The sequence below is a fragment of the Eleutherodactylus coqui genome, chromosome 3 (assembly GCF_035609145.1).
Source record: "Eleutherodactylus coqui strain aEleCoq1 chromosome 3, aEleCoq1.hap1, whole genome shotgun sequence".
NCBI classification, from domain to species: Eukaryota; Metazoa; Chordata; class Amphibia; order Anura; family Eleutherodactylidae; genus Eleutherodactylus; species Eleutherodactylus coqui.
Window position 1 is genome coordinate 24,006,720 of NC_089839.1, and position 26,374 is coordinate 24,033,093.

The following is a 26,374-nucleotide window of genomic DNA, read 5'->3' on the forward strand; positions in this document are numbered from 1 at the left end:
ATTCTGCAGAGGGACATCGGTACATGCAGTCTGAAGAGAATGTAATGCTACTCTATGTGTATACATATTTTATTCCTCTGAAATAACCACAACTTCATAAACTTTTTCATGCGAACAACAGGTGAACACATGTACCAAATTAACTCGGGTGTAGCCGGATATATCAGCTAGTATGTAATATTGTAATGTTAAAGAAAGGTCTCCATGCCCCTCTTAAACTCTTATCAAATTTGCTAACACCTGTCCTCAAGCAGAGAGTTCCATAGTCTCACTGCTCTTACAGTAAAGAACACCCTTCTATGTCGGTGTACAAACCTTCTTTCTTCTAAATGTAGTGGATGCCCCCTTGTTATAGTCACAGTCTTGGGTATAAACAAATCATGGGAGAGAGCTCTGTATTGTCCCCTGATATATCTATACATGGTTATTAGGTCGCCCCTCAGCCATCTTTTTTCAAAACTAAATAACCCCAATTTTGATAACCTCTCTGGGTATTGTAGTCCATTAATTCCATTTATTACTTTAGTTGCCCGCCTTTGTACCTGCTCAAGCTCTGATATGTCCTTCTTGAAAATCACTGCCCAAAACTACACAATATTCCATGTGTGGTCTGACCAGTGACTTGTTAAGAGGAAAAACAATGTCATCATCAGCACATAGAAAATATATTATAAGAGCAGTTCAAGAGATGTAGGTGCCATGAATTAAAGAGGCAATTAACGCAGTCTCACCTGAAGATAAGCTGTTAGCTGCTGGAATATAGAGCTAAGAGTGTCTCACAGGGTGGATTTATAATGACAGCATGTGTCTGAGGGCCATGCAAGAGATGCAGGTGCCATGAATTAGGAATAAATGCAGTCCTACCTATGACTTTGGAGAAAGGGCAACAGGGCTAATGACTAAGCCATCGTGCCTTTTCTTCCTTCTTCTTCTTACTCTTTCTCCTACTTCCTCTTCCTCCAGAGAAGAATGAGAGTAAGATATTCTCCTTCTCCTCCAGGAAGGAAAAGGGAAGAAGCTTGATGGCTCAGTGGCTAGCACTGTTGTCTTGTACTACTGGGTTTATAGATTCATGTCTATGGACAACATCAGCATGGAGGTTATATGTTCTCATTGTGTTTATTATTTTCTTTCTTCTCCTTCTGTAGAGAAGAAAAACAAGCATGGTGTTTCAGTGCTGGAGTTGTAGGTTCAAAGCTGACCAAGGGTAACACTGTATGGAGTTTTTCAAAGTTAATGTTGCCCTTGTTGAGATTTGAACCTAGAGCTCAAGCATTGCAAGAAAACAATGCTGACCACTGAGCCACAGCCATTGAAGAGGAGGTACCCATCGCGGCTTGTCGGTTATGACGGTGTCATGGCATGTTGGCCATGATTCAGGGACAGACCAGTCACTCTGCCACTATGCAGGACACTGGTTAGCACACATTTTGCGGGGGCTGCTGGCTGCTATTACTACCTGTATGCTGCATGCTGGCATTCTACCTGAGAGTCCAACCTGTGAGAGAGGGTTTGACGGTGCGGTTCCTTCTCTGTGCTACCTATCAGCAGGTGAGGAGGGCTTTATATTCCTACCCCTCTTTGTCCACTGCTGCTTATTTAGTTCCGTTGGAGGTAGTGATTGGAGCCTTTATCCTGGGTTGAAGCTATCTACATTCAGATAAGTGCTGTTTTCTTTCCTTTTGCTTTGTTAGTGGTTGCACAGTTGCTTTGCGGTGTTTAGTACATCCCTCCAGGTGACTTCTCAGGGATAGTCATCTCCTAGATGAAGACCAGGGGGCTGTCCTTACCAAGACGCTAAAGCTGCATTTAGGCAGGGGTTCGACTTCTTGCTGACTAGTAAGGGGCAAGTTTCTCCATTTTCTATTACCTGGAATGATGCAGTCTTTCTCAGCATTATATAGTATGTGGTTTTGCGGTTCTGTGTGAACGCTGCCCTGCGTCTGTTCTGGGCGTGGTGCTGTGGTGTCACTTGGACACAAGAACACCACCCCTTGCATTATTTGTAAGACATAACTATTCCCCATTAAAAAAAGCTAAACACATTGACATCAATAGGGAACAAAGTAGAAACATTTGATTCCTTTTTTATTTTCATTTCTCTGCTTCTCAAATGGAACAAGAGAATAGAAGTGGTTAACTGAAGCTAATGCCAGTGTGAACAAGTCCTCAAGCCTCATTTGCCACTTTTCTGCCCAAGCTTCCAGCTTATCCAGATCCATTTGAAACAATCCTCTCTTGTGTTAATTACTTTACATAGTTTTGTATCCTCGAATATTGCTATTTTTCCTGTATAATCCCTCTACTAGATTGTAAATATATTTAAAAGAATAGAGCCCAATACTGCCCCCTAGTAACAGTGACACAATCCTAGTATACGCCATTGATATCTACACTCTGCTTTCTATTATTGAGCCGGTTACTTACCCACTTACCCACATTCTTGCCCAGACCAAGCATTCTCATTTTATATACCAACCTTCTGTATGGTACAATATCAAATGCTTTGGAAAATTCAAGGTATATGACATCCAGTGACTCTCCCCAGGCCAGTCTAGAACTTACTTCCTTGGAGAAGCTGATTAGATTGGTTTGACTGGATCGACCATTCTTACACCCATGCTGATATGGAGTTACACAGCTATTTTTCTGGAGTCATTCACCCTTCAAACATTTCACCCACAACAGAAATCAGTCTTACCAGCCGATAGTTTTCAGGTTCACTTTTTAACCCCTCTTTGAATATTGGCATCATATTTGCTATGCGCCAATTTAGTGGAACAGACCCCATTGCTATACAGTCCTTATATATATGTAATAATGGTCTATCATTTACATTACTTAATTATTTTAGAACCCAGGGGTGTATGCCATGAGGATCTGGCAATTTGCCTATTTTGATCTTTTTAACCCCTTGAGTGGCGGGTTTCCTACCACCCTGTCGTGCCCACCAGGGCAGGTTTTTTAAAATGGTCTAATCATTGAATTTCAACTAATTTTGCAGTTGCGTCTCAAGAGCCATAACTTTTTCATTTTTCCATTGACATGGCCATATAAGGGCTTGTTTTTTGCGGGACAAGTTGTGATTTTTTAAACAGGGGGAAGGAAAAAAAGAAAAAAAGGGGCCATGTCATTAAGGGGTTAAATAATGCATTAACTTCCTTCTCTGGGTCATTACGACACATGGATACCACATGTGTGATTGTATTTTTGATTTTTTACAAAGTAAAGGGAGACAAGTGTTTTTATTATTTTTTTTATAATTTTTTAAATTTTTTTTTTAAATTTTTTTTTTTGTCCCTTTAGGGGACTTCCACAGGGACCCATCAGGACCCCTGATCACATTCAGGGGGGTCCGATGGTGACAGTCCTTTACATGCTGCAGTGACAGCCCTTTACATGCTGCAGTCACATAGACTGCAGCATGTAAAGGGTTAACACAGCAGAGATCGGAGGTTTTCTCTGATCTCTGCTGTAAGAGCTAGTACCTAGCTGTCCTCTGACAGCCAAGCACTAGCTCTCCCTGCCACAGAGACCATCGGCTTGCTTCTGACAAGCCGATGGTCTCTATGGCAACCTATAAACAAAGCAGGAGATTGCCGACATATCGGCAATATCTTCTGCTGGTTTTTCAAAGCCCTTGCTTTGTTCTCTGTGGGACTGTGCAGGCAGAGCACACTGTCACAGCTTGTGGCATTGTGCTCTGCAGCCCCCATAGTGATACATAGCCCGGAAATCTTCCGGGCTATGTTGCTATGAGCAGTGGAGCTCGTCCCGGAAAATTTCCGGGCGTGCCACTCAAGGGGTTAAAGCTGCTCGGCACTTCTTGGGTCAGACTGGTGACTTACTGGCGTGAGTGATATACTGGCGAAAAAACTGTTCAAAAATAATGTAGGAAAAATTGTAGAGGGTGTGGAGGATAAATCAAGTCTATTAAAGGGCCAGCAGCTTCAGAATTAATCTTTTTACTATTTATATAATTGAAGAACAGTTTAAGGTTAATTTTACTCTCTTTGGCAATAACTCTGTTTCAATCTTTGCTGCTTTTTATATAGTTTATTTTTACATATATAGTTAAATAGTTCGTAAGGCTGAATGAAGACAATGTCCATCTAGTCCAGCCTGTCTAGCCTCCTGTTTTGTTGATCCAGAGGAAGGCAAAAAAAAACCTCAAGAGCAGAAGCCAATTAGCCCTTTTGGGGGAAAAAATTCCTTCCCGACACCCTAATGGCAATCAGACTGTTCCCTGGATCAGCCCCTAATAGTTCCTACCTGCCTGTATACCCGGATTAACAAATAACCTTAGATTTATAGCCTATAATATCCTTCCTCTCCAGAAAGACATCAAGTCCCCTTTTAAACTCCTCTAAGGATTTTGCCATCACCACATCCTCAGGCAGAGAGTTCCACAGTCTAACTTATGGCTTTTAATACTTCTTCACTGCCTTCTTAGCTTATAGATTTTTATTGCTTCTTCGCTGCCTTCTTCCCTGTATCCCTGAAAATAAACCCTACCATAATATTTCAGAATTTTTGAGGATGCAGAATAATTTTTCAGGGTTTTTGAGGATGCTTAAAATATATGCCCTACATGAAAAATAAGCCCAAGTTACAAAAAAGTCAACCTAAATAGTGTCCAGCTAGCTATTCATATAAAAAAGTTACATTTTTTGGAGCAAAAATGAATATAAGACCCTGCCTTATTTTCGGGGAAACAGGGTTGTTAGTGGTTTAAATATTTTATTTTTGTTGTTTACTGCCCCCTTTTACTTTATTTATCCACATTCGTTTTCTCCCACTACTAATTATTTTTGTCTGTATGAATCTGTATGAAGAAACTTGCTACCTTTATGCGATCCGCAGGTTTCAGTTTCCCAGTTTACTTGTATGTCCGGATAAAGTCCTCCATAAAAATAACCTCATTTTGATTTGCAGCATGATCAATTTGTCTTAAGGTGCGTGTAGGAATAACGATGAACGTTCAAAATGAAAGTGAACGATAATTGTTAGGTTTAAACACGAGTTAACGACTGAACAAGAATTGTAAAATTTTCGTTTGTCGTTCAATTTCAGCCAAAATAAAATTATTGCTTGCTCATTGACTTCTCGTTCAGTTTAAACACTTCCACAACACAGGAATGTGAAACACTGAATGAGAAGTGAATGATCCTCCACAATGATCTGCTTGTCTAAACAGGCTCCCCGAGTGCAAATGAGTTAGCAGTGACATCGCTCGATCATTCAAACGAGAATCGTCTTGTCTATAAGAGGCATTAGTAATATGGTTTTAGTGGATTCTGTCTAGAGATGAGTGAGCACCAAAATGCTCGGATGCTTGTTACTTGAGTCGAACTTTTCGTAATGCTCGAGAGCTTGTTTCGAGTAACTAACCCCATTGAAGTCAATGGGGGACTCGAGCATTTTTCGAGCTGACCGATGCTCCGCATAGTGGAGGTTGTGTGAAACACCTGAAAGTCATGGAAACACCATAGAAACGGATAGGGAACGGCAGAGGCAGCATGCATCTGAGGCTCCCAGGTCGCACTATTAAGCCAAACTAGGGAAAAGAGCCTGGCAGTCACCCCCCTAACAAGCAATTGTATAGGTGGACCCCTGAAACATTTCTGTAGCAAGATTATAGGCAAACCCCTCAAACCTTTCTGTAGCAAGAGTATAGGCGAACCCCTGAAACATTTCTGTAGCAATAGTATAAGCAAACCCAAGAAACCTTTCTGTAGCAAGAGTATAGGCAAACCCCTCAAACCTTTCTGTAGCAAGTGTATAGGCGGACGGCTGAAACATTTATGTAGCAATAGTATAGGCGGACCCCTGTAACATTTCTGTAGCAATAGTATAGGCGGACCCCTGTAACATTTCTGTAGCAATAGTATTAGCGGACCCCTGAAACATTTCTGTAGCTAGAGTATAGGCAAACCCCTAAAAGCTTTCTGTAGCAATAGTATAGGCGAACCCCAGAAACATTTCTGTAGCAAGATTATAGGTGAACCCCTCAAACCTTTCTGTAGCAATAATATAGGCAAACCCCTCAAACCTTTCTGTAGCAAGTGTATAGGCGGACGGCTGAAACATTTCTGTAGCAATAGTATAGGCGGACCCCTGAAACATTTCTGTAGCAATAGTATAGGCGGACCCCTGAAACATTTCTGTAGCTAGAGTATAGGCAAACCCCTAAAAGCTTTCTGTAGCAATAGTATAGGCGAACCCCAGAAACATTTCTGTAGCAATAGTATAGGCAGACCCCAGAAACATTTCTGTAGCAAGTGTATGGGCGGACCCCTGAAACATTTCTGTAGCAAGATTATAGGTGAACCCCTCAAACCTTTCTGTAGCAATAGTATAGGCAAACCCCTCAAACCTTTCTGTAGCAAGTGTATAGGCGGACGGCTGAAACATTTCTGTAGCAATAGTATAGGCGAACTCCTGAAACATTTCTGTAGCAATAGTATAGGAAAACCCCTAAAAGCTTTCTGTAGCAATAGTATAGGCAGACCCCAGAAACATTTCTGTAGCAAGTGTATGGGCGGACCCCTGAAACATTTCTGTAGCAAGATTATAGGTGAGCCCCTCAAACCTTTCTGTAGCAATAGTTTAGGCAAACCCCAAAAATATTTCTGTAGCAATAGTATAGGCCGACCCCAGAAACATTTCTGTAGCAAGAGTATAGGCGAACCCCTCAAACCTTTCTGCAGCAAGTGTATAGACGGAACCCTGAAACCTTTCTATAGCAAGAGTATAGGCGGAACCCCTCAAACATTTCTGTAGCAATAGTATAGGCGGACCCCTGAAATATTTCTGTAGCAAGAGTATAGGTGAACCCCTGAAATATTTTAGTAGCAATAGTATAAGCGAACGCCTGAAATATTTCTGTAGCAAGAATATAGGCAAACCCCTCAAACATTTCTGTAGCAATAGTATAGGCGGACTCCTGAAACATTTCTGTAGCAAGAGTATAGGTAAACCCCTCAAACCTTTCAGTAGCAAGTGTATAGGCGGACCCCTAAAACATTTCTGTAGCTAGAGTATAGGCGGACCCCTGTAACATTTCTGTAGCTAGAGTATAGACGAACCCTTCAAACCTTTCAGTAGCAAGTGCATAGGCAGACCCCTGAAACATTTCTGTATCAAGAGTATAGGTGGACCCCTGAAACATTTCTGTAGCAAGAGTATAGGCGAACCCCTCAAACCTTTCAGTAGCAAGTGTATAGGTGGACCTCTGAAACATTTCTGTAGCAAGAGTATAGGAGAACCCCTCAAACCTTTCTGTAGCAATTGTATAGAAGAACCCCTGAAATATTTCTGTAGCAACAGTATAGGCGCACCCCTGAAACATTTCTGCAGCAAGAGTATAGGCAAACCCCTGAAACATTAGTGTACCAACAGTGTAGGCGAACACCTGAAAAAATTTGTTTACCAAGAATATAGACAAAGCCTGGAAAATTAGTTGGCTAAGAGTATAGGTGAAGGCCTGAAAAATTGGTGTACCAAGAGTATAGGCGAAGACCTGCAAAAAATTGTTTACCAACAGTATAGGCGAAGCCCAGAAAAATTATTTTGCTAACAGTATAGGTGAGGGCCTGAAAAATTGGTGTACCAAGAGTACCCCGAGGATAGTTGAAACCAATAAACATTTTGTAAAGATACAGCTCATTGTTGCTTAATTTGTAACAGAGCCTGGAGGCAGCCCTCCAAAAAAATTGTTTTAACAGAAAAATTGTCAGTTCAGCATGATGACATGCTGTTTTAGGAGGAGTAATATCTGATCGGAAAGACCAAGCTACTTGTCCCCTTTTTTGGGGTGATAGATGATGCATATTTCTCCTGTTGCAGCGAAAAGAATATGATCGCTGCTTTCCACTGGTGGAGAAAAGAAATCAGGGGAAATCCAGCATTTGTTCATCTTAATGAGTGTAAGCATGTTGGTGCTGTACGCTTATCCGTGATGATCCCCCCAACTACACTAAACACCCTCTCTGGTAAGATGCTAACGGCAGGGCAGGCCAGCACCTTCAGGGTGTACAGCACAAGTTCGTGCCACGTGTCCAGCTTTGACACCCAGTAGTTGTATGGAGCAGAGGCATCATGGAGGACGGTGGTACGATCGGCTACATACTCCCTCACCATCTTTTTACAGTGCTCCCTCCAGCTCAGTCTTGACTGGGGAGTGGTGACACAATCTGGCTGGGGAGCCAAAAATGGCAAAGGCCTTCAAGAGTATTCCCCTGCCTGTGCTGAACATGCTGCCTTATCCCTGCGCCTCCCCTGCTAGTTGGCCCTCTGAACTGCGTCTTCTACCGCTAGCGCTATCAGATGGGAACTTTAGCATCCCTTTTTCCACCAGGGCCCTGTGGTATTGCATCACCCTCGTACCCCTTACCTCTTTGGAAATGAGAGCAGAAATGTTCTTCTTATACCGTGTGTCGAGAAGGGTGTACACCCAGTAATCCGTGTTGGCCAGAATGCGTGTAACGCGAGAGTCACAGGAAAGGCAGCCTAACATGAAGTCAGTCATGTGTGCCAGAGTCCCAGTACGCAACACATCGCTGTCCTCACTAGGAGGATGCTCCTCCTCCTCAGCCCATACACGCTGAACAGAAGGAGGCAAAATAGGTACCCTCTGCAGTATGGGCAGCAGTCTCTTTCCCCTCCTGCTCCTACTCCCCCTCCCACTCCTCCTCCTCCAAAACACAGACGTGAGGGTGGTCTGGCTATCAAGCGACATACTGTCATCCTCCATCTCCTGTTCTAACTGCAAAGCGTCAGCCTTTATGCTTAGCAGCGAACTTTTCAGCAGGCAAAGCAGCGAGATGGTAATGCTAATTATGGCTGCATCACCGCTCACCATTTGGGTAGACTCCTCAAAGTTTCCGAGGACCTGACAGATGTCTGCCATCCATACCTACTCCTCTGTGAAGAACTGCGGAGGGTGACTACCACTCCGCCAGCCATGTTGCAGCTGGTATTCTACAATTGCGAAAGTAGGTTAAAGATAATGCTGTCCTCACGGAAATAGTGTCCACAAGCCTTTATTAGTATGAAGTTGTCAGGACCTCCTGCTCTCGGGGTCTCCGTGCCCGCACCTCCTATCACCCGACCTGATTAGGTGCGGTGCAGGGGAGCCCCGGTCTTGGTGACCTCACCTGGCTGCCGGGGTCCCGGACATTGGCTCCAGTCGCATGCTCCTGTGCGGCGCCTGGGTAATCAGGTTGCTGGGGATGCGGCGATGTCGTCCCCGTTGTCATGACATTCTATTAGCATGTTCTGCACTTGCTGCTGGATGTCTGGGATCTGCACTCGCTGCCTTTTGCCTGGGTCTGGCTGCTGGCCGGCTCCCCTGCCCAATCAGCTGCTGGGGCGGGAGTTCTGACAGCATTTAAGCGTGCCTTTTTCCTTCCAGCATTGGCAGTGTATGTTTGTCTCCAGGCTACACCGGCATTATTCTTATCTGATTTCCCGTTGTGACACTCAGCTTTTGGAACTGACTTTGACCTCGCCTGATCCCTGGTACCGCGTATTCTCCTGTTGCCGATCCGGACTTCCTGACTTGCCTTTGTGTCTGTTTGTTTCTGTATTTGTTTGTTAGTCTGACCCCCTGCCCTGCTTTCCTAGTGAGTATAGGGATCGTCGCCCAATTGTCGCCCTGGGGCTTAGCCCAGGGGGGCAAGTAGGTAGGGACAGGGGTTGTGGGTAGCTTTCAGGCCCTGACTAACCTGGCACAGGACCTGACTTCCCGTTTGGAGCACCAGGAACAGGTGTGGTCTAAGGCTCAGGTTCACCCTTCCTCGGTGCTGGCGACTATCTCTGAGCCTCAGGCCACGCTGCCTGATTTTTTTTCTGGGGAAAGGAAGCAGTTCTTCTCTTACTAGGAAGGCTGTAAGCTGTTTTTTGATTTGCGACCCCATTCATCTGGCACTGAGTACCAGAGGGTGGGCATCATGATTTCCCGACTGAGAGGAGAACCCCAAAACTGGGCATTCTCCTTACCCTCTGACTCTCCCTCACGACAGTCTTTAGACACTTTCTTCTCTGCTCTGGGTCAGATCTATGACAAACCCGACCGTGCTGCCTACGCTGTCGCTCAACTATTGTCCTTGCGCCAGGGTCGGAAGGTGGCAGAAGATTATTGTTCCCAGTTCAGACAGCACTGCACTGAATCGGGGTGGAACGACTTAGCACTCAAGGACTTGTTCTTGACTGGTTTATCTGAAGACCTAAAGGATCTGCTGTTGGTCCAGCCGGAGCCTGGTACCCTGGAACAAGCAATGTCATTAGCCATCCGAGCAGACCGGCGCCTGAGGGCCAGACGATCTGCTCGGTCCAGTCTGGTCCACCCGGCCTCCCCGGCCACTTCCGCTGTAAGACCAACAATTTCCCCTCCCGCCGCTGAACCCCTGGAATTGGGGACGGTGTCACCTAAACAGCGATGGGAATATCGGTTAAAGAAGAACCTTTGTTTGTATTGCGAAGAGTCTGGTCATCGCATCGCTATCTGCGGGAAAAAACCTCGGCAGGAGAAATGTCCGCTCCTAGGCAGTTGTCGGGAGGACTGTCTAGGAGCTCAGGTACTCCCTGTTGTGTCTAAAATGTTCTTGCCCTGCGTTTTAGAGTTACGTTCCTTCTCTCATGCAGGGCAAGCCTTTGCTGATTCTGGGGCAGCAGCAAACTTTGTAAATTTTGATTTTGTTGCTCAGATTTTGGGTTCCTTGCTACGTTTAGATCCTCCTATTCAGGTTTCAGGGGTAGACTCCACTCCATTGCATGCCGGCCTCGTCTATCTTGTTACCCCAGAGTTGAAATTTACCGCAGGAGCCCTGCATACTGAGACTTGCGCCTTCCTCGTTATGAAAGACTTGTCGGTGGACATAGTCTTAGGGCTCCCTTGGTTAAGGGAACACAATCCCACTATTAATTGGAACACGCTGGAGTTGGTCAAGTGGGGGTCCCACAGTTCCAGTCACATGAATACGGTGAATTTGGATACTTCTGTTTTGGAGGGGGTCAAGTTACCAGACTATATTGCTGACTTTTCTGATGTTTTCTCCAAACAACTCTCTGAAGTATTGCCTCCTCATAGAGAATTTGATTGTAAAATTGATCTGATCCCAGGTGCCAAACTCCCTAAGGGTCGGATCTACAATGTAACTGTTCCTGAGATGGAGTCCATGAAGGACTACATTCAGGACAGTTTGACCAAGGGACACATTTGACCCTCGGAGTCTCCTGTGGGCGTTGGGTTTTTCTTTGTTGAGAAGGACGGGGGTCTCAGACCCTGTATTGATTACAGGGAGCACAACCAGATAACAATCAGAAACCAATACGCTCTTCCTCTCATCCCCGAACTCCTCAATTAGGTTTCCGGGGCTCAGTAGTTCTCCAAGCTCGACCTGAGGGGAGCCTATAATCTCATCCGTATTCAGGAAGGGGATGAGTGGAAGACGGCTTTCAATACACCTCTGGGCCACTTTGAATACCTTGTTATGCCTTTTGGGCTATGTAATGCTCCAGCGATTTTCCAAGGGTATATGAATTCAATTTTCCAGGATATAATGGGTGTGTTTGTTGTGGTATACCTGGATGACATCCTGATTTTCTCCCCTGACTGGGAGACACACTGTGTCCAGGTATGAACTGTGCTGACTCGCCTCAGGGCTAACAAATTGTTTGTGAAAATTGAAAAATGTGTTTTCGGTGTTCAGAAAATATCATTCCTGGGGTGTATTATTACACCATGTGATATTCAGATTGATCCAGTTAAGGTGAAAGCTATCACGAAATGGGCTCAGCCAGTTACTCTAAAAGCTCTGCAGCGCTTCCTTGGGTTCGCTAATTATTATCGTAAGTTCATTAGAACTTCTCTGTGGTGGCTAAGCCTTTAAAGGATCTCACCAGAAAGGGGGTGGATGTAATTGGTCTCCGAATGCTCAGCCTTCTCTACACTGAAGGCTGCTTTCTCTTCAGCCCCCGTCCTCATCCAACCTGATCTATTTAGTCTGTTTGTGGTGGAGGTAGACGCCTCCGAGTTTGGAGTTGGAGCAGTACTGTCCCAAGGTCCCTCCACACTCACAAACCTTGGGCCTTGTGCCTACTTTTCCAGAAAATTCTCCTCCACAGAACGAAATTACGTGCACGTGAGCTGTCCCAGGCTCTGACTCGGTCCCAGCCTCCACCAAGTTCACCCAATGTGCCGTCAGGGAGATATAGTGGCCCTGCCCGCCAATACTTGTCCACGTGTTTGTTGTTAAGTGGACCTTCCCAGTAACCGCGTTGGTGAGGGCATGGTTTATGTTGCGGGAGACGTGCTGGTGTAGGGCTGGGACGGCGCACCGGGAAAAATAGTGGCGACTGGGGACCAAGTAGCGCCGGACCGCCGCCGCCTTCATGTTTTTGAAAGCCTCCATTTCCACAAGCCTGTATGGCAGCATCTCCAGACTGATTAATTTGGCAATGTGCATGTTTAAAGCTTGTGCATGCGGGTGGGTGGCGGTGTATTTCTGCTTTTGCTCCAATGCTTGTGTTAGCGACAGCTGAATGCTGCACTGGGAGACATTGCTAGAGGCCGTGGAGGTGAGGGTGTGGGTGCAGGCCGGGAGGCGCTCGTGCCTGCATCCTGGGAGGGGGGTTGGATCTGTGTGGCAGATGTTGGCACAGGGGAAGAGGCAGTGGTGTGACCCAGAGGCAGTGAATGGCCTTCGTCCCACCTCGTGGGGTGCTTGGCCATAATATGCCTGCGCATGCTGGTGGTGGTGAGGCTGGCAGTGGTGGCTCCCCGGCTGATCTTAGTGCGACACAAGTTGCACACCACTGTCCGTTGGTCGTCTGCACTCTCACTAAAAAACATCCACACCTTGGAACACCTAGCCCTCTGCACGGAGGCTTGCCGTGAGGGGGTGCTGTGGGAAACAGTTGGGGAATTATTGGCTCTGGCCCTGCCTATCCCCTTGGCCACCCCACTGGCTCTTCCAACCTGTCCTGCTGCTGCACTTGCCTCGCCCTCTGATGCCCTGTCTTCAGTAGGCTTAGCAAGCCAGGTGGAGTCAGTCACTTCATCGTCCAGCAGCTCTTCCTCTGAATCCTCTGTCCGCTCCTCCCTCAGACTTATTACCCTTACGACGACCTCACTGACAGACAACTGTGTCTCATCATCGTCATTCACAAAAAGCTCTTGAGACAGTTGCCGGAAGTTCCCAGCCTCATCACCCGGACTCTGGGAAATTTCAAAATGTTGGGCATCGGTCACACCAAACTCCTCAGGTGAGAGAGTAACCGTTTTTTCCCACTCATGGCCGGGACCCGAGTACAGTTCCAGGGAGTCTGACTGCTCAGAATCTCTCCTTTTCCTGGAGTGACGAGGCTGGGAGAAAGGAGGAGCAGCCAGAAGATTTAGAGGTGCAGTCCCTAGCCCGGTAGTGGACTGTGTGGAAGACTGGGTGTTTGATACATTGCTGGACTCGTTATCCATGATCCACGACAGGACCTGATCGCACTGCTTTGCTTGTAATAAAGGTCTACCACGCGGACCCGCAAAATGTGAGATGAAGCTGGGGAGCGGAGACATGGTGCTCTCCTAATCCCTCAGCAGACGGCTGTGGTTCACCCCACCCAGGACCTCGGCCTGTGCACACACCCTCACTTGGACACCCGTAAGTATAAGGGATAGAGCAGGGCCCAAATAAAGTACTCCGCTGTATAGCGCTGAGAACTGGGGCTAATTCACCGCACACAGAGGCTTGTAGATACTGGAAGTTCTATGCTGTGACAGAAAAAATTAACCCGCTGTGTTGCGCTGATACCGAGGGGTAATTTACCGCTCAGAGACTTGTAGATAAGATAGGATGTATGGAGTGGCAGAAAACTATTAACCATGTGGATAGTGCTGATAACTGCGGCTACTTCACCGCACACAAGGAAAGAGAATTGTGAAATGCTCTGCACAGGGACAGAGAACTATTAACCCAGTGGAAAGTGCTAATAACTGCAGCTACTTCACCGCACACAAGGAAAGGGTATTGTGAGATGCTCTGCGCAGGGGCACAGAACTATTAACCCAGTGGATAATGCTGATAACTGCGGCTACTTCACCGCTGTACTCACTGCTGTAGACGTGCACAGGGCTGGCATGTCTCAGCAGGAAATGGTAATGCCTTCCCTGCATGTTTAGTGCTAAACACACAGGGAGGGGAAATGAAATTGACTTGAGTACCGCGTGTTGCTTGACTCGAGTATCGAGCATCTCAAGTAGCCTAATACTCAAACCAGCATCAAGCTCAGACAAGTGTGCTCGCTCATCTCTAATTCTGTCATATTTAGTGGCTTATAGCAAACCCCTATGAGGATTATATTATTGTTTCCCCCCCATGTATTTCTACCCATAGAGACTCCATATGTTCATCTCTCTTGCATATGTCTTCCCATAGTATTTTTTTTAACGGCAATTAACATAAAGACAAACTCCTCCCCCTTTCAAGTCTTTAAAATAAATCTTATTTGTATAGTGCCAGCTTATTCCGCAGCGCTTTGAGGTAATGTATTAATTATCCCCCACCAAGCTGGGTACTCATTTTACGGACCTCGGGAGGATGGAGGGCTGAGTCAACCTTGAGCCGGCTACCTGAACCATGGAGGGATTGAACTTGCAACCTTCAGGTCGTGAGCGAGAGTTTAGGATTGCATTTCTGCTGCCTTAGGGTGGCTTCACACGAGCGTGTTTTTGTGCATGCGTTCTATTTGCAACAATGCATTCCCTATGGTGTGTTCACATGTCTGTGCTTTACAGGCGTGTGCCTGCAAAGATAAGACATGCGTGCACCATAGGGAATACATGCATTGCTTTCAATGGAGCCGTGGCTGCTGCCAGCGGCTCCATTGAAAACAATGGTCTTCCGGCACCCCTGCATTCTTTGTCAGGCACCCCGAATTAATGACGGGTGAGAGCTGCCTGTGATTGGCTGAGCACCTCAGCCAATCACATTTAGCTCTTTCAGCAGCTGGGGATTTTAAGTCCCCGGCTGCTGATAGATTAGCACCCCGGCAGCTGAAGCAAGGTGAGTATCTACTTTCTTTTTGTTTTTTTAAACCACTTTTACTTGATTTTCAGGTAGGGATTATATTTAAAGCCCTTCCCTGAAATCAATTGCCGGCAGCAGAATCCTCTACCGCAGCTGACATGTGTGGCAGCTGCGGTAGAGAATTGAAGAATTCCTCTGCTGCATCTGTCACAGATGTGGCAGATGTAGCAGCAGGGAATTATTTTAACTAGCGGGGATGAAGGAAACTTTTGCCGCATGCGGCAGATGTGTTCTGCATCCCTGTGGGAGTCACAGGAGCAGCAGACAGGTAAGTATATTTTTTAATTTTTTTACACTAAAATTTTTCTTTTTCAGGGAAGAGCTTTCCTAAAAAAGAATGCAGGGGCCCGGCAGACCATTGTTTTCAATGGGGCCGCTGGCAACAGCCGCGGCTCCATTGAAAACACTGCACGCAGCTGCATACACGCGTGTTTTTGCTCGTACCTAGGTGCGCACGCATGTACGCACAAAAACACGCTCGTGTGAACCCACCCTTAACCCCTTGAGTGGCAGGTTTCCTACCACCCTGTCGTGCCCACCAGGGCAGGTTTTTTAAAATGGTCTAATCATTGAATTTCAACTAGTTTTGCAGTTGCGTCTCAAGAGCCATAACTTTTTCATTTTTCCATTGACATGGCCATATAAGGGCTTGTTTTTTGCGGGACAAGTTTTGATTTTTTAAACAGGGGGGAAGAAAAAAAGAAATGGGGAAAAAAGAAAAAAGGGGCCATGTCATTAAGGGGTTAAATAATGTATTAACTTCCTTCTCTGGGTCATTACGACGCACATGGATACCACATGTGTGATTGTATTTTTGATTTTTTACAAAGTAAAGGGAGACAAGTGTTTTTTTGTTTTTTTTTAATAATTTTTTTACTTTGTTTTTTTTAATTTTTAAAAAAAATTTTTTTTTTTTGTCCCTTTAGGGGACTTCCACAGGGATCCATCAGGACCCCTGATCACATTCCAGAGGTCCGATGGTGACAGCCCTTTACATGCTGCAGTGACAGCCCTTTACATGCTGCAGTCACATAGACTGCAGCATGTAAAGGGTTAACACAGCAGAGATCGGAGGTTTTCTCTGATCTCTGCTGTAAGAGCTGGTACCTAGCTGTCCTCTGACAGCTAACAACCAGCTCTCCCTGCCACAGAGACCATCGGCTTGCTTCTGACAAGCCGATGGTCTCTATGGCAACCTGTAAACAAAGCAGGACATTGCCGACATGCCGGCAATATCTTCTGCTGGTTTTTCAAAGCCCTTGCTTTGTTCTCTGTGGGTCTGTGCAGGCAGAGCACAATGTTACAGCTTGTGGCATTGTGCTCTGCAGCTCCCATAGTGATGCATAGCCCGGAAATCTTCCGGGCTATGTTGCTATGAGCAGTGGAGCTCGTCCCCGGAACTTTTCCGGGCGTGCCACTCAAGGGGTTAATACTCTGCACCACACGGGGCTCTGAAAAAGCTTATTTGTATAGCACCAACTTATTCTGCAATGCTTTCAGGTAATTTATGAGTTATACAGTCTCCTCTGAACAGACTGTAACCCTGTAAGTTCCTTCGCTCAGTCCCAGCTTTCACCCAACCAGATCTTACTTATTCCCACTATGTTGTAGTTTCTTAGATATTATTACTTACAGTTCATCAACTTTATTGGTCAGACTTCTAGCATTAGTCATCATGCAGCGCCAGGAAAACAACAGGTGAGATGCTTATCTAAATGTACTTTATTGATAGATTTAATCAACAGAAGGTCAGTAAGCAGAAAATAATGCAAGATGGATTTATTTCAGCCCCGCACAGTAGAAGCGCTTACATTGTCCTCCTGTTTACAGATGTAGCAAGGTTTAATTTGACTGGCATCGCTTTCTGCGACAAGTTAGATTACGTCATTCAAAAGTTATCTTGCTCTTCTCTTCACATAACAGAAGCCATTGTAAAGCAATTTAAGGTGTAAACAAATTGCAGCACAGAAAGTTATCATAAGGCCTCCTTCACACGGGCGATAAAGTCGCGCGATTTTGTCGGGTATCTACAAGTTGCATGTTTGAGAAGCTCATGCTTTCCTATGGGTTCCTTCATGCATGTGATGTTTTATAGCATGCAACAAAACGACACAAAAACGTCACAGGTCCCGCTATATGCCAGCGACTCGTGAGGTTTTGTAGCCCATGTTTCGCTATGGAACCTTCCTCTATGTTGCAATGCACGAAAACGTGGTTTGCATGCAATGCAACTTTGACAGTAGCACATGCTACTGTCAAATCTATAAACTAAGCCCTGGCTGCAGAAAAAAAAACAAAAAACACACATACATACATCACCTTCGACACGCTGTCAGCCCGGCCACAGCTTCTCTCCGGGTCCCGGCACTGATCTTCTTCTCTTCTGGCCGGGGACTCAAAAATCCCCGCCTCCTTAAAGCGCTGGCTGTGATTGGCTGACACTGTGATTGAACCAATTACAGCCATTCTACGAGCAATGCTGTGATTGGCAAAGCGGCAGCAAGTCACAGCCAGCGCTTCCAGCAGCCGGCCAGAAGATGAAGAAGACCTAGAGAGAAGGTCAGCCGGACAGCGCGGGATAGGTGATGTATACTTTTTCCCACCCCTTTAGTTACAGCTTATATTTCAAGCCCCCCCCCCCCCCCCCCGAAAATCCTTGCATGTAATGCTACAAAGTCGCGTGACTTTGTAGCATCACATGCGACTTTGTAACACTACAAAATTGCGGTATTGCCAGAAGACGCAGTGATATCATACGGTGCAGCAATGCGATTTCGCCGTGATTTTCCCGTGATAATGCAGTGTCGCCTGTGTGAAGAGGGCCTGACAGGTAAATCAAGTAAAACTTTGCCCCATCTGTACTTGCTCACCCAGTGATAATTATTCCCATTCTCTAGGCAAAACAACATCTCAGCAAGCCTATACATCCATACAATAATCTGGTTAGTACATCTATATAGACACATGGGTGGCTGAGATGACATCTAGGGGCATACGGAGACCGTCCGGTATTCTCCCATCATGAACCCCACTTTTTATTGTCATTGAAGTGTATGGAGAATACTGTGGCTGAGAATTTGCAAACGGTGATTGGGTATTATTAGTATGTGGCTGTACAGTGGGCCCAAGGATAAATTATACTGTTGGGCCCTAGGCACTCCATTCCAACACGGCATATAGTATGGGATATAATGGGGTTTGACTTCCATTAGCCAGATCTGTTGCTTCTGTCAGAAACCATTCCCAAAGATGGCAGCTACATGGATGAATTTCTTTGTACTGATGTTTGGAGTGACCCAAAAACATGGTGGTCGTCCATGAAAACTCTTTGTCCATGTTTGTAGAAGTCTTCATGCACTCCTGAACACGACTCACTGTTAGTGACCAGAGCTGCCCCCGTCCTGCCCAACCTGAGCTTGTTCCTTCACAGCAGACACATAATACAACTATATGTCGTGTCCAACAAGCCGATGTGCAGCTTCCTATATAAAGATAATTCAGTACAATTCGCACATCCTTGATGTAAATATGTGCTGCACAATGATGGCTTACTGACCCCTCATTAGTCTCATGGTCTTCTGGCATCACTATCGGGGGTCCCCAAGTAACCCAACCCCCACTCACCCTCTTCACGCAGGAACGTAAGGTGCAGGGAGCGTTGTATCCCTGTATTGTAGGTGTGACATGACTAATCCGTGCAGAGCGGCCAGCGGGGGGCGCTCCTGAGCTGTATCTTGTATGGGGTCTGCAGTGTGAGGACTGGAGGGATGAAGAACTATTCTTTAGTCTATTTACAGCAGACATCTCCCTGTAATATGGAAGAACGGATAACTGTGCCTCACATCAGATACAACTGTTACCTGTGCGGTGTGACGTCTCCTGCGCTGATATCACGTTGTACAAACACAAAACAATCCACTAAATTACATCAAATCATGAAATACAATAAAATGTAACTGAAATCCCTACTGAAGATATGAAAAGCCTGAAATAAAGCGATATAATGCAATATAAGCCGATCCTGCCCTCCATGTTATAAGCTGTAAGGCACTTTTATTGTAAATTAGTGTAAGATAGTGAAAACTGTAAAGCCTGAACCCCGAAACCTTATTGTAATTATCAAGGGAATGTAAAGGAAACATCAGCAGAACGTGAGACGTCCGATCAGAAGAGAACCGGACGGATAACAAATGTATCACAAATGTCATTTACTACTGGATCCTCTTAATAGTTCTCCCAGGAAAGCTGATCTCCCGGGTCCGACCGCTGAAACTACCGCTGATCAGTCATTATGGCTGGGGACCGGCTGGTGGGCACACATTCCCCGCAGCGGCTCCATCCAGCAGCTTTCCTTTATGGCTGATATGGGGGCATCTCAAGTAAGAGCCGAGGAGTCAGTAAGCCGAACCTCTGACTCCTTCATAAATGGCTCATGTATAATAAATAGTAATACATGTACTGCAGTAAATGGTGACATCAGGATTATTATATGCTAATATATAACATTTTTATTTGGAGTTGGAGCGGGCATATTTTTATTGACTTCACCAAAAACCTGACGTTTTCTCCACAGCCCTTAGGGCCCGCCTTCTATGACATCCATATGTTCTGGCAGAGCAGATGGTCAAAGGTTGTCAAGTTGGGACAACCCCTTTAAGTCAGCCTCTTAAAGACCTTTCGGCCTCCCTCACACAGGGCGTTTTCAGCAGCGTTTTCAGCCCAGCGCTAAACGCTGTACAACACTCCCATTCATTTCAATGGGGCTGCTCACACAGGGCTGAAAACGCTGCTTTGAAAAACGCTACGTTTTGTAAGCGCTGCATGTTCTATTCTGGGGCGTTTTCAGCTGAGTCTCCCATTGAAATGAATGGGCAGCCACTTCAGCTGGGCTGAAAAGGCAACTGAAAGCTCGGCTGAACACTCGGCTGAAAACTCGGCTGAAAAGGCAGCGTTTTGCAAACGCCCTGTGTGAGGGAGGCCTTCCACACACAGGAATTACCCCTCCCTCTGATATGTCCTCACAGCGAAATGGCTAAAGGTCCATTTACACACAGATGATCGCTCAGAATTTGTCAGAAACTGACAGTTGTGAGCGATCATTTTGTATTACCGTGTTTCCCCGAAAGTAAGACAGTGTCTTACTTTCTTTTTATCCCCAAAAGCCCCACTATGTCTTACTTTTGGGGTATGTCTTATATTGGAAAAACGCCGGTAATACAAAAAAAAAAAGTGTAAAAAAAAAAAATCATTACTCACCTCCCCCGGCGTTCTGTCGCGCTCCGGCAGGATGTCGCTCGCTCCTCGTCCCCGGCGCAGCATTGCTTTCTGAATGCGGGGCTTGAAATCCCCGCCTCCAGAAAGCTAATACACACGCCGTCAGCCAGTTACAGAATGGCTGTGATTGGCTGAAGGCGCACGTGTGTTAGCAATCACACCCATTCAATGATGTCATTGAATAGTGTGATTGGCTGAAGCCACGTGTGTTTTAGCCAATCACAGCCATTCAATGATGTCATTGAATGGCTGTAACTGGCTGACGGCGTGTGTATTACCTTTCTGGAGGCGGGGATTTCAAGCCCCGCATTCAGAAAGCAATGCTGCGCCGGGGACGAGGAGCGAGCGACATCCTGCCGGAGCGCGACAGAACGCCGGGGGAGGTGAGTAATGATTTTTTTTTCTCTCCACTGTATATACGGTATGTCTTACTTTCGGGGTACGGCTTACATTGGCTGACCCCCCTGAAACCCCCGATACGTCTTACAATTGGGGGTGTCTTACTATCGGGGAAACACGGTAGCTACTAATGGGTTAATCAGTCCATTAGACAACAAGTAGCTTCATTTGCATGTATTTAGAGAACAGTAGGTGGTCTGTTCTCTAAATACATCACTATTGTTCTCCAGTGGACAGCAGCTGAAAGAATGTTATCAGCGCTGCCTGTGGAGAACACAGCATGCGGTCCGACAATGGATTTTATGCTGAGCTGCACTCAGCAATGGACAAAAAGTACACAGTAAGTGCACAACAGGCACACATTTAAACACAACGATTATCGCTCAAAGATGGCTTTTGAGCAAATTTTGAGCAATCATCATTGTGTGTAAATGTTCCCCAAGACCCAGATAGTGGGGACCTCCGGTGACACCCTGACGGCACATAGTGATTATTAGGAAGTCATCAGATGAATATTTCCATCAGTGTCCCATCATATCAATGACCCGTCAGGCGCCGGCTGGACGCTCAGTGAACACTACAAATCCCAGCAGTAGAGTAACCTCTATGGAGGACAGAAGTGGCAGAACTTAGGAACTTCAACTCTCTTCAGGTTTGGGAGATGTTCCTGTGGGTGATATTGCCGGAGAGGCTGTTATATACGAGGATTCGGCTGAACAGACTGAGATTCTTGTATCCGGCAGGATCCTCTTATTTCACACAAGGAAATGACAGATTTATAGGGGAGAATTGTTGGATCCCAGAAGAAAACTTGTCCGGTTCTGTAATGAGAGAACAGTAGAGAACATTCCCATCAGAGGTCATTGTACGGGGCTAATAATACCCAAAATGCTCAATAACCTTCTAGAACAGGAGACGATACAGTATAATATTACATGAGTGTTATTACAGCAGGAAGTGAGAACCAACATATTGTAAAGGACCCGACGGCTCGGAGCAGCGCTGTATATAGCTTATATATAATGGACAGAGCTGTAGATAGAATTATATCACATGCTTCGCACCGGTCCTGAGCTGTTATCGCACTAAGTTGGTTTTCATTGAAACTGTCAACAAGCTTGTCAGCAGACGCCTCCAACAGCTGAACTTCTATACTTCAGTCACAAACATACAGCGCTTTCCTGGATATGCTACGCAGCAGCACATTCCACATCTCATTACATGGCGGCAGCGCTTATATAAGACATTATCACTCACCGTTAGGCTCTGGCGGTATTAAATGGAGTCAGATGATATTTCTGAACCCGTAAAAATAGGAAATTATGTAAAAGCGACATTCCACATTAATGTTTCCCAGCTAAAATATAAAGTTTAGGAACTTTGTAGATTCTTTGATTTACAGTTTTTGTACAGATTGTTTGTTATTTTTTCCTCATTCATGGATGGCAGAAAATCCTTCTGGTTTTGTTTCGCCCAGACAGCGATTATCTCTGTTCTGCGGACGGTCATGTGACTTCACAAGATAAGTAAGGCAAACAATTTACAAAGTTATACAACAATTTATGTAAAATTAAAAGGGATCATATGGGATTAGAAAAATATGGCTGCTTTTGTCCAAACACAGCACCGCGCCGGTCCATGTGCTGTCTGGTATTGCAGCTCAGTTTTATAACCTTAGAGTAGCCCCTCCCCCATCTGGCGGACACAAGCCATCCATGTACAGTATTTTCATGATATTGGTGGAAAATATCTGGCCAGCCAAGACTTTACCCAACAAATCTGCCAAGGCAGCTCCCATATTATATTGATGTCCATGGTGGAGCAATACCTTTGGGCTAATATCACATGGGTGAGTGCGATATTGAGCCATAAATCACAGCCCATATCGCACTCACCAACATGGAAGTTCACCGCAGATGTGAGGCGTTTTTATGTCAAAACCACCTTGCATCACTTTGGGGAAGTAGCAATCCTCCTCTGTAGCTGACAGCCGTTTCTCTCATTGTTTTCAATGGGGAGACCTGGCATCGCACATGGCGAGCAGCTGCTGTCGGACACATTGAAAACAATAGGTAATGTGATAGGACGCCTCAATATAGGATGTGCTGCAATTTTTTACCCCGCACTGCAATGCAGAGGAAAAAAGAAAATCGCTCATGTGTATATCCCCATTCAAAAGAATGGGCTTCAAATTTCTGCAAGATTTGTGTGCCTCGCAACGCACAAATTTTGCACAATTTTCTCTGCCATGTGAAAATGGCCTTAAATTGAGGATTATTATAAAATTGCACTTAAAGGGGTATTCTCAACTCAGTCGGCCCTGGCTGATATGGGAATACCCATCTGTATGCCGCGGCCAGAGATGAATCAGATTACAGTAACAGGATGGATGTTCGATGTCTTTCTGTATCTCTCATAGACGTGAATGGAAGCCAACAATGCCCTTCACTGTCTCCACAACTTGGGAGTCGCAGTCACAGCCGCTCTCATATACATCATATACTGTCCTCCATACTCCATCACTAACAGCACATTAGTCATCGTCACCAATAGTGAGACCCCCCAGCGGAGCCGCAGACACAGAATACTCACTGCTGGCCGTCTTGTAGCCGGATTTATTTCCTATAATGAGAAGAGTAGATGAAATTAGAAAACCTGAAGAGTCCGTTATAATTGGTGACAGATGAGAGAACAATTCTGGGAATCATCAGCCAACTCTTATGGAAATGTCCGGTCACCCACCCCCCCACCCCTGTTGGGGGACAGATGGGGCTTTTATTCATTTAGGATATTTTGTTGATTATCTTGATCCCGAGGAATGAAGCACAAACTAAGCCTGATGTGCGCACCGGAGTCTGAGGAGGGCAGATTTATCACAGTGGCTCATGGGGGTGAGAAATCTGGCTCATCTTTAGACACTTTTGTCTGACCGTATACCACCTATTTTGGCTTTCGAAAGGAGTTTCATCATAATAACTAAAAAAAAAAAAAAAATTCTATACTGACATATTCTTTCCCAGCCAGACTCCTTACGTCATCTTCTCCTCGCTGATCTTCTCCAGTCCCCCGGGTTACCTCACCTCCAGCCAGCCGATTCTTCTTCTCCTTGTTATGAAGCCTGCATTCCTTGCATTCCTCTTCCTGCAGGTCAGTGAAGGTCACGTCTCTATGACGTAACATTCACTGGTTAGGAAGGAATGCTGATCTATTGGAGATATTGAATGTAGGTAGCCTCACAGGCTTTTGGACACATTTGAGCGAATTGTTATGAAAGAAATCAGAAATATAGATCAGAAAGAGTTCAGGAAAACCACAAACATGTCCCAGAAAGAAATGTCAGCCCTCAAGTCATTGGAAAATGACGAAAATATTGTCCTGAAACCGTCTGATAAAGGCGGGAATATTGTCATCATGAACAAAACGCAATATTCAGATGTCTGTTTAACACTACTACAAGACAAAAATACATATGAGAGATTACCATCAGACCCGACGGTACTATATTCCAAACAGTTACTCTCAATTGTGGAGAAAGCGCTGATGAAGAAACTAATCAGCCCATCCGAATTTGAATATCTAATACCTAAACACCCGAGAGTGGCTACCTTTTATATACTACCTAAGGTCCACAAAGGGCTGTCACCGTTACGGGGTCGACCAATCGTCTCCGGGATAAACAACATCTCCCAAAATGCCAGCATATACATTGACAAAATATTAAGACCGTTCGTCTCGGCGCTCCCGTCGCATGTCGAGGATACGCTTGACATGCTACGTCAACTGGACGGCATTCACGTCGAGACACATGTTTTGTTGGCAACCCTTGACGTGGAAAGTCTTTACAGCTCAATCCCCCATGATCTTGGACTAAAAGCTGTAGCACACTTTTTGGATCAAAAAGGAGTCCACTTCACAGAACATAACATCTTTGTGAGGGAGCTACTTAGCTATGTGCTGACACATAACTACTTCCTATTTCGGGGACACTTCTTCCACCAGCTCAGGGGCACCGCGATGGGGACATCGTGTGCCCCATCGTATGCTAACTTGCTCCTGGGCTGGTGGGAGGAGAAATTCGTATTTTCAGAGGAAAATGTGTCTCAAACTGGTAACATTCTAACATGGGCTAGGTATATCGATGATATTTTCATTCTGTGGACAGGGAGTAAAATCGACTTTGAGATGTTTGTGGAAAAACTGAACAACAACAACCTGAATTTAAAATTTACTGCAGAATGCGATTCATCTACCATCACGTTCCTGGATCTGAGAATTTCCAAGGGTGAGGATGGCATGCTAATAACAACTAATTTTCGTAAGGAAACAGCCACCAATTCCTTACTAACCTGGCATAGCCATCATCCGTATCCGCTCAAACGTGGTATACCCAAAGGTCAGTTCCTGCGGATTCGCAGGAACTGTTCCTTGGAGAAGGACTATACGATGGAAGGAAACAAACTTGCCACACGTTTCAAAGAAAGGGGCTACCCTGAAATCTTAATAGACGAAGCATATGATCATGCAGCACAACAAACAAGATCTCAATTACTACAGCCCCGTCAAAGGGAACAATCAGACGTGCTCCGCATTATAGGCACCTACGATACAGGTGCCTCCAAAATCAGACAGATCCTCACGAGTTTCTGGGATATCCTAAGGGACGATGAGGATCTGCGAGAAGTCTTACCGACCATTCCATCAATCACGTTCAGAAGAGGACGTAATCTACGTGATAGGTTGGTGAGGAGTCACTTGAAATCCAACATCCCTAGCACAATGTGGCTGGGTAGACACAGATTCTTGGGAACATTTCCATGTTCGAACTGTGCTGCTTGTACGTTTATTAAAAAAAGCCCCAAATTCTGTTGTTCAGTAACCTCGGTTGAATACACGAATCGTGAATTTATAAATTGTCGTTCAACAAATGTAATATATCTGGCAACCTGCACATGCCCACGTGACTATGTGGGCAAGACGAATCGGCAATTCCGCCGCCGCATACTAGATCATGTAGGGAATATCAGGCGCCACGAAAGCACACCAGTGGCATCCCACATGTGGGAAGTGCATGGTGGGGACATTACACAAATACGATTCCAGGGAATTGAAACGATCCGACTGGATGGTCGCAGAGGTGACTTAGACAAATTATTACTACAGAAAGAAACGAGTTGGATCTTCCGCATGCAGTCAGTCATCCCTCTTGGGCTAAATGAGAGTATATCCTTCAACAGCTTCGTCTGACATCTGTCTGAAATCTATGCGTATTGGGACATGTATTTCACTGTAATTATAGCCCCAGTTGTCATTTGCCTGAACTTATGCATTTATGCATGGTTGTTCCATCAGAAGTCTTGTAATCATTGCGCCAGTACAACTAGTGCGTTTACCATCAATTATTTTGCATCATAAAATCTTATGAACATCTAAACATGCATATAAGTCTTATATAAGCAGTTTTGGACGCTATACACCATCCCTTTAATAGGTTGACGAGTATGAACACAATAAATCCTTCTCAGGAATTACGTGCTTTACCTCTTTTTAACAGAGGTACACACCACCATGATAAAAATACAATTGCTTGGGAGCAATGAATGTGCACAATTATACACAAG

General features: G+C 45.4%; 1 protein-coding gene across 3 annotated transcripts in view; it reads right to left on the reverse strand.

The window, feature by feature from the left end:
* Positions 1 to 20,761: 20,761 nt before the first annotated feature.
* Positions 20,762 to 26,374, reverse strand: part of LOC136620512 (class I histocompatibility antigen, F10 alpha chain-like) — a 48,207-nt gene continuing 42,594 nt past the window's right edge. For 2 of the 3 annotated variants that reach the window (XM_066595329.1, XM_066595328.1), the window contains exons 6-7: positions 23,349 to 23,378; positions 20,762 to 21,577 (exon numbers count right to left, since the gene is read on the reverse strand). In XM_066595329.1, coding sequence (XP_066451426.1) covers positions 21,507 to 21,577; positions 23,349 to 23,378 — 101 coding nt within the window. In that variant the 3' untranslated portion in view covers positions 20,762 to 21,506. Of the gene's footprint in view, positions 21,578 to 22,013; positions 22,059 to 23,346; positions 23,379 to 26,374 lie in introns of all 3 variants that reach the window. The other variant, XM_066595330.1, reaches the window with a different exon arrangement.